At 55.7% G+C, this 8,143-nt stretch overlaps 1 protein-coding gene across 1 annotated transcript in view; it reads left to right on the top strand.

Annotated features, from left to right (window-relative positions):
* The first annotated feature begins 33 nt into the window (after window positions 1-33).
* SYNGR3 (synaptogyrin 3) overlaps window positions 34-8,143 on the top strand; it is a 16,297-nt gene continuing 8,187 nt past the window's right edge. Inside the window, exons 1-2 of the mRNA XM_057371251.1 lie at window positions 34-159; window positions 7,328-7,568. Coding sequence (XP_057227234.1) covers window positions 61-159; window positions 7,328-7,568 — 340 coding nt within the window. The 5' untranslated portion in view covers window positions 34-60. The remainder of the gene's footprint in view (window positions 160-7,327; window positions 7,569-8,143) is intronic.

Genomic DNA, 8,143 nt, shown 5'->3' with positions numbered 1-8,143 from the left:
GGCCGGCGCGGGGCGCGCGCGGCTGGGCTCGGCTGGGCGCGGAGCGGGCGGCGGGGGAAGATGGAAGGAGCGTCCTTCGGAGCGGGCCGGGCGGGGGGGGCCATCGACCCCGTGGATTTCCTCAAGCAGCCGCAGACCCTCATCCGAGTGACCACCTGGGTAAGGCGGAACGGCCGCGGAGGCGCGGGGCTGGGCAGCGGCGGTGCGGGGACAGCTCCCGGCGCAGCGGGCAGTGCCGGGGCGATGGGCAGTGTCCGGGCGTTGGGCAGTGCCGGGGCGATGGGCAGCGCAGGTGCATCGTGCCCGCAGCCTGTGCATGGTGCCCGGTGCCCGGTGCGCTGCCGGTGCCCGGTGCCGGTGCGATGCCGGTGCGGTGCGGTCCCGGTGCGGTGCGGCAGGTGCTGCCCAGCCCCGCGGGCCGAGCCGGTTCTCTGGGAGGCTGGCAGCGAGTTTCCTCGGGAATGGGGCAGGGAGCGGCGGGGGAATGCGCCGCTGCCGCTCTGCTGGTCGCTGCTGGAGGATGGGGTTCGGAGCAGGAGGCAGAGGACATTTTCCTGCCTTCCACGCTCCGTGCATGCGTGTGTGTGACAGAAATCCGGGAGCCAGCCCTGCCCAGCTCCCCGTGCTGCTGGAAGGATGTCATGTTTTTTTTTTTTGACGTTTCCCATCTGAGTTGCCCCCGTGGAGCAGGAGCAGGAGGTGGAACGGGCTCTGGTGGCCCGTGGAGCAGCACAGGGAGCTGTGCCAGGGCGCTMCTGGGGCCGTGGTGCCTGGATGCCCCGAATTTACCTCCCCAGCCTAGCTCCTTGCTGAGATCTGCAGGTGTGCAGGGCCTTGGGAGGTCGGGAATGCTTCCCAAAAACCCCCAGTAGGAAGGGTTTGCCCAGCTCTCACTGGCTTCAGTGCTTGGCTGGAGGCTGTGGATGAGCCGAGCTGGGCCTGGGGCTTGTCCTCGCCCCTGTCACCCCTGTGCTGGCTCTGTGTCACCCTTGGCAGCGTTCAGTGCAGGCAGGGAGCAGGGGAAGGCTGTGATGAGGAGGTGCTGTCCTCCTTCCAGCCGGCACAGTCTCTGTGTCCGAGGGGCTCTCGGGGCTGGGATGCCCTGGCCGAGGCCCTGAGCAGCACAACATGCAGCACATGAGCAATTCCAGCTGCAGTCACATGCTCTCAGTTAAACCACATGCTGCAGTGTGTTCTGGATGGGAGCTGGTGCTCTTCCCAGGGCTGGGAGAAGGCTCACAACTCCATCATGGGGGAAGAATGGGGACCAGGGATGGATTTGGGGCATCCAGCTTGGTGTGGGTGGGGCATTGTGGGCAGGGCTCAGGTGCTGRGCAGCAGTTGTTTGCTAGAAGAAAACTTGGTCTGGATTCTCCTGGATCCTCGAGTGGCAATGACAAGCTACAGGCAGTGGTGTTGGCTTTGGGTAGAGTTAATTAAACCTGACCCACTGGGGGTGAGCTAGGCCCTTCCTAAAATAAGTGTGTCACCTTGCAGAGAGCTCCCAGTCCTTGTGCTACAAAGGGAATTGGACACTGCTGGGAAGAAGGACCAGTGATACTGATATGAAATAGAGATATAAAATGAAAGTCTCAGCAAATATTCCTGTATATATTCACTGGTTTGTTCAGTGGCAAAGTTGGTCATTTCATGGCTCTGTGTTCACAGTGAGCCAGTGAAAAACGAGTGCATCAACTTGACTCCAGACAAGTGCAGGGACTACCAATGGAGACCAATGTGGGATGAGCACAGTGCTATCCCATAAATGCTTGCAATATTTACAGTTGGCTCCAAAGCCCACTGAGCAAAAAGGGAGCTTTTTGTTCTTTTCAGTGGGCTGGGGATGGGGCTGTGGAAGCTCACGTGGAAAGTCCATTTGGAACCCTTTTCCCAGGTCTCACATTTGCTGGTAGATCTGTCAGGGTCCATCACTGCCCCATCCTGGGGGTTCAGAGCCCCAGTTTGGCTTTGGCAATCCAGTTACCAGTGCCTTAAACCAGTTCAGCATTTATGGCTCCTTTCCAGCGTGGGCTGGGGCTGCAGTGAGAGCTGTGAGTGGGCTCCTTCCCACCTGCAGGTTTGGTAAAGCAGCTCATGCCTGAATTCCTTCTGAGCAGCCCAGACCCGTGTCAGGATGAGAGCCTGGATGGAGGAGGCAGCCAAAGGCTCTGCTGAGGTCACTGCTGCTGTCCTGGGTGAGCATGGCACTGGCACGTGGTGATGTCCGTGCTGGTGGCCAGACAGGAGCTCAGACCGATGCCCACCCTGCCACTCCCAGATTCTCAAAGCAAACAAAACCTTCCCAGGCCTCCCTGCCTGGTATCCCAGGGGAGATGATCTGCCTGTGCCGGCACAAAGCAGCCATGGGTGGTTGTTCAGCAAGCCCCGGGCTGAGATCAGCCTTTGGGGTGGGCTTTTTTCACGTGGTTTTCCTTCCTGTGCTTGGTGCTGCATCTTTTTAACTGCGGTTAACCCGAGCAGCTGGATCCCACAGCAGAGACSTGACCCTGCTGTGCGTGTGATGCCAGATTCTCTTGGGAGAAAAAGAGGGAGAGGGGCTGCTTTGGGTGGGGTGAGGGTGGTGGAGAAATCCCACAGGGATTTGGGGCCAGCCTCAGTGCCTGAGGTGAGGGACTTGCCCTGGGTTTTCCCAGCGAGCCACCACCAAAGAAGGGTCCAGTTCCCTTTTGTGACTGCCTCGGGGACCTTGTGCAGGCAAACATCTGAGGGACTGGCAGGTGAACGGTGACTTCAGCACAGAAATCCCCAAATGTCACTGGTGGCCAAAGGGGATTCCTGGTTCTGCCTCACACAACAACCTCCCCCTGACAGAGTAATTYTGAGTAGAGAAAAACCCACTCCTGGCTTGAGCTGTAAAATCAAAAGCTGGAAAAAAMCATTTAACAGTTCCTCATTCATCTCTTCCCCCTCTGTCTGATGCAGTTTGTCAGATGAAGATGTGATCGCTCTTGTGGTTTCCTTTTGAGACATTTTTTTGCCCAGCCAAACAGAGTCGATATTCATGACGGACGCCTGCAGAATCATGAGCTCCTTTCTCTGTGACTGCCCGTGCCAGCCAGACTTTCGAGTGGCCACTCAGCTTTGCAGGGCAATTGTTCATTCAGCATAGGCTTAGGTTTGGCTTTTAAAAGCCATTTCGGGGCTCTCAGAGRAGAGTTCCAGGACTGCTCTGGCGTTTCAGGAGCTCACAGCAATGCTCACAGTCATTAGCATGATCTGAGCTGCTTCAGAGTTTGGTCCTGACCACTTCTCAGAAGGGTCATCAGATTTCTGTCTTAATTTTCTCTTTCTGTGGGCTGTGGATTAAAGGCAGAACTTAAACTTTGCATTTTGGTAATGGAATTATAGAGAGCTTTGCTTCATCTGAGCTTGAAATGGTTTTAAATTGTCATGTTGCTGTGATCTCTGGTTTCAAGCACTGCTGGTGTGCCATGTGCTCAGATTGCAGGAGGAGATTAGGAGCCTTGAATGGACGCTGTGTCTCAGCCAGCATCTCTTACCACATCAGAAAAAAGTAATTCAGGAAAAATCAGTCATGTGGTCATTGATATCATCCTCCCAAGCTGATCAGCCTGGTGGGCATGGCCCTGAAGCTGTTACAGCCAGCATCAGACCACCTCTTTCCGTGCCAGAAACCACACCATCCCTTCATGGTCATCTCCATGGTCCCGTGGGAGATCTGGCMGTGCTTCAAGCAGATCTTTGCTCCTCACAGCCTCCAGTAAACGATGCAGAACTGTGCTGGAAACTTCCCTGTGACTGACAACTGTGAAGATAAACTGCAGAGGGAGCTGGGATCTGATTCCCCAGGGTCTTTAGCTGGGTTGGGACCCTGTGCCGAGGGTCCCACTCCTCCCTGAACGGGGAATCTGTGCCAGCCCGTGCCTGGTGCAGCACAGGGGCTTAGAGGGGCTTAGGGAAACTCTCGRTGCTAAGCAGGATTTGGCCTCTGCTAATTTGACCTTAATTGTTTTCCCTTCTCGTTTGGTGGCCCATCCTTCACTCGCTGGGCTCCAGGAGAGGAGGGAGCTGAGCACGGAGTTTGGCTCCTGGAGAGGTGAGGGATCACCCAGAGGTCGRTGCTGCCTCTCTGCACGTGTGGGTTGTGCCCAGCTCCCCTGATCAGGACCCACAGCAGAGGAAATGAGCTCTGGATGGTTTTTCCTCATTCACTGCAGTTCCTCAGTGCTGACATTAACGGGTCGTGTAATCAGAGCGGGGTTCTGCGGGTTCTCCCCCAACCCCACACCTTCTGGTGATGCTTTTTATGGGTCCCAAATCCAAGTGCAGCACCTCAGCAGTGGAAACATCTCACCTTAAAATGGCTGACAGCTCACACCCAAGTGCTCAGCTCGTGCTCTCCTGTGTTTTTTGCTYTTTGTTTTCCTTGCCTGGCTCTGCTCAGGCTGAGAGGTGCCCCAAAACACGTTTTAGGTGCTTGCTGGAAAATGGAGTGTCCTACGAAGGCTCCTTTGCAAATCCTCYGAGGTGCTGCTCAGGCCCATAAAATCTCGCTCACAGTGGTAAATCTGACCTTGTGTTTTCTCTCTCGAGCCTCTGATGAGCTGGTTGGGGGTTTGAACTGCTGTGGTTTGTGGAGGTGATTGAGAAAACGCACTTGTTTTGGATGAACTTTGAAAAACACGGGGGGGATTTATTTCCCTGCCCACATTTATTTCATCTGCCCACATTTTCCTAAAATAAAAGCACTTTTTCATCTATACTTAGAAAGACAACACTAAATCTAGTCTCATTAAAATGTTTCACAGGCACCAGTGGGGTTTTTAAGAAAAACCATAACATTACAATCCTGGGGCGAGGGAGAGAAAACCCATGGAAAGGCACGTTTTGGCAGGAATATTTCAGCCAGTGCTGATGTTTGGAGMTCATCTATCAAATGTGTGCGCTTGGAGTTTGTTGCTACTTTGACCTCCCAAGGAAAAGCTGTGTGTCCCATGTTCTGTACATTGAAATGTGGTTGTGGGGGCTTCATGGGTTGAGCCACTTGGGTTGGCTGGCAGCAGGAAAGACTCCTTGCTTTCCAAAATCCGTTGGAATTGGAAGTTAATTTTTTTAGAAAAGAAACAGTAACAGCCCCAGCTGTGCAGAGCTAGTGCAGGCACCAGACACCTGTGTCTGCACATCCTAAATTTTACAGGAGCTTTGCCTCACCCGCCAAAGCTCTGGGCTCCCAAAAGCACGGAGAAGGCTGTTCATCCTGGAGAGCTGAGYGGAACTTCTCCGAGAAGCTGAGTACAAGTTTGCTGGCCTGCCAAAGAAGTAATCGCGTGGCATCAGAGGTTCTCAATTATTCATGTTTTCCAGAATCGCATTATTTCTTCCAGGGCCCGTTTTATAAATGCTGCTGCTATTTCTGATGGTAAATAACAATTTTGCATTATTTATGAACAGACTTTTACAACTGCTGATGTTACAGCTGCTGCCAAAGCTCTGGGAAAAAAAACTATTAGTGCTGTTTGTTGTTTTTTCTTCCTTACGCACAGCTCCTCTTGTTGTGTACATGATGATGGTGATGGTGATGGTGATGATGGTGATGGTGATGATGGTGGTGATGGGGATGATGATGATGGTAATGATGATGATGGTGATGATGATGATGGTGATGATGATGATGGTGATGGTAATGGTGATGATGGTGATGATGGTGATGGTGATGGTGATGATGGTGATGATGGTGATGGTGATGGTGATGATGGTGGTGATGGTGATGATGGTGATAGTGATGGTGATGATTCTGATGATGATGATGATGATGATGATGATGGTGATGATGGTAATGATGATGATGGTGGTGGTGATGATTCTGATTCTGATGCTGATGATGGTGGTGATGGTGATGATGGTGATGATGGTAATGATGATGTGCCATCCCAAGTGCTCCCCAAGTGCTGCACCAGCAAGGAGCAGGGTGCAGGTGCCAGGGGGTGGCTTGGTGGCCCCTGAGCTCGTGGCTGGTGCTCAGGGTTGACCTGAGCCAGGGGCACATATGGGACAGGACCCCAGGCCGTGGTTCAATTCCAAGAGGAGGAAGAGGAGGAGTTRCCTGTCCCTGTGTTATGTTTTAAGGAGTTGTTGGAGCTTTGGGCAGGGTTTGTCCACCGTGGGCTCTGCTCTGTTTCCCTCACTCCGTGCCCTGGCTCCCTGGGAAGCTGCAGGGCTGCAGGRGGTGRCACAGGWGACTCAGGTGACACGGGTGACTCAGGTGACACGGGTGACTGTGAGAGCCACCAGCTGGGTTTCATCCTGTGGCTCCCTGGCTTCTGCTTTGCTGTCACCTGTCCCTGTCTCATGCCCGTCGTGTCGCGCTGTTCCTGCCGGTGCTGCAGGAGCCGATCGTGCCCCGTTCCCGTCCCCAGCTGCTCCCGGGGGAGCTGGAGGATCCTCTTATCTCTGCAGCCACATCCCCGGCCTCCAGCTGTGTCCTGAGAGGCAGCAGGGCCGCCTGCAGGGCTGTGGGAGCCRGCAATGGCAGACAGGGATGAGATCAGAGTTCTCAGCGTGATGGAGATGTGCCTGCACTCCCCGCTCCCCTCCCTGCTCACAGCCCTTCCCAGGAGCGGGATCCGGAGCGGATCGTGCTGCAGCTGATCCCGCAGCTTCCCCTGCTGCTCTGCTGCCAGGAGATAAGGGAATTACTGCAGGGCATTGCCTGCAGGGCTGTGACACCCTCTGGTTCCAGTGCTGGCACCTGGGCAGCCCCCAGCAGCCCTTCTGCCCCTGCCAGGACCCAGACCGGGTCACGGGATAAGGGATGTGGGAGCTGCATCCTTCAGCCCCTCTAAACCGGCTGGAAAATGTCCCCGTTCCTCCCAGGACAGCCTGTGCCCCAGGGAGCTGCTCCCCTGTCCCCACAATGTCTCATGTCCCCTCTCCAGGATTCCAGCCCTTCCCTGCTCACATATCCCCATCCCTGCCTTCCTCCCTGCTCCCARGAGCACCAGGGGGTTTGTGGAGCACAGCCTGAGCGCAGAGAGCAGCACGAGCACCAAGACTCCGCAGGGACCTGCCCCGTCTGTTTATTTTTTCCCTCCTCAGCCTGTCTGGAGAAGAACATCCTTAAAATTCTCCAGGCAGCAAGGCTGGGGAAGGCAGGAGGAGGTTCCTTCTCTCAGGGCAGGATCAGCCAGGTACCATCCAGCAGCTGACCAAGGAGAGCCGGGATGCGTCTCACAAGGGCCGCGTTGCCATGGAGGCGAGGACGGGGCTGAATCTGGTGACGTGGCTGCTGCAAAACAGAGTTAAAGACAAAACAGCAGCGAGCTGTGTTCTGTCCTTCCTCCTGCAGATCTTCTCCATCGTGGTGTTCGGCTCCATCATCAACGAGTGCTATGTGAACAAGGACAGCCAGCACCCCGAGCTGCTCTGCATCTTCAACGAGAATGAGAGCGCCTGCAGCTACGGCATYGCCGTGGGCGTCATCGCCTTCTTCGGCTGCATCTTCTTCTTCGTGGTGGACCTGTACTTCCAGCAGATCAGCAGCGTCAAGGACCGCAAACGGGCCGTGCTGCTGGACCTCGGCTTTTCAGGTACCTCTGCCCTGCCCTGCCTGSCTCTGGCTCCGTGAGRTCATTGCTGTGCTCAGYCCCTCTCCTCCCCGCTCCTCCYGTGGCCTGACACRAYGCTRTGGGGACACCAGGGGTGGCAGGGGRGTTGTCCCATCAGCCACGGGCTCGGTGAGCCCTGAGGAAGCCACACGTGGTGGCTGGGGACAGTGGCRTGTCCCACTCGTCTGTGTCACTGTGTGCTGGGTTTGGTGGGGCCACCCTCAGCAGAGCTGAGGTTTGCTGGTCACAGCTCAGACCTGACGGGGCTTTCACCCTCCCACACCYCCTGCTCTGGCTCAGGAAAAGCAAMGKTGGTTTCCTCAGCTGCCTCGGGGCTGGTTTCACTTTGTGCACGAGTTTGRAGCAGAGCAGGAGCAGCTCCTGTGCCACTGGGGCTGCCCACGGATCCGCTGTGCCCCTTGAGCCATATCCTGAGGCTCCTCCGTGGTGGCTGGAACGGGTGGGATGCTCCAGGATGGGAGAGACAGGCTCCTCGGTGCTGAGGGAGCTGCTGGAGCAGCTGCAGCTCTGTCAGCCCAGTCTGAGGGTGATTTAGC

Source organism: Malurus melanocephalus, unplaced genomic scaffold, assembly GCF_030028575.1.
Source record: "Malurus melanocephalus ecotype Western Australia unplaced genomic scaffold, MMel_1.1 scaffold_143, whole genome shotgun sequence".
NCBI lineage: Eukaryota > Metazoa > Chordata > Aves > Passeriformes > Maluridae > Malurus > Malurus melanocephalus.
The sequence above is the reverse complement of the archived record's forward strand: the minus strand, read 5'-3'. Positions and strand labels throughout refer to the sequence as shown.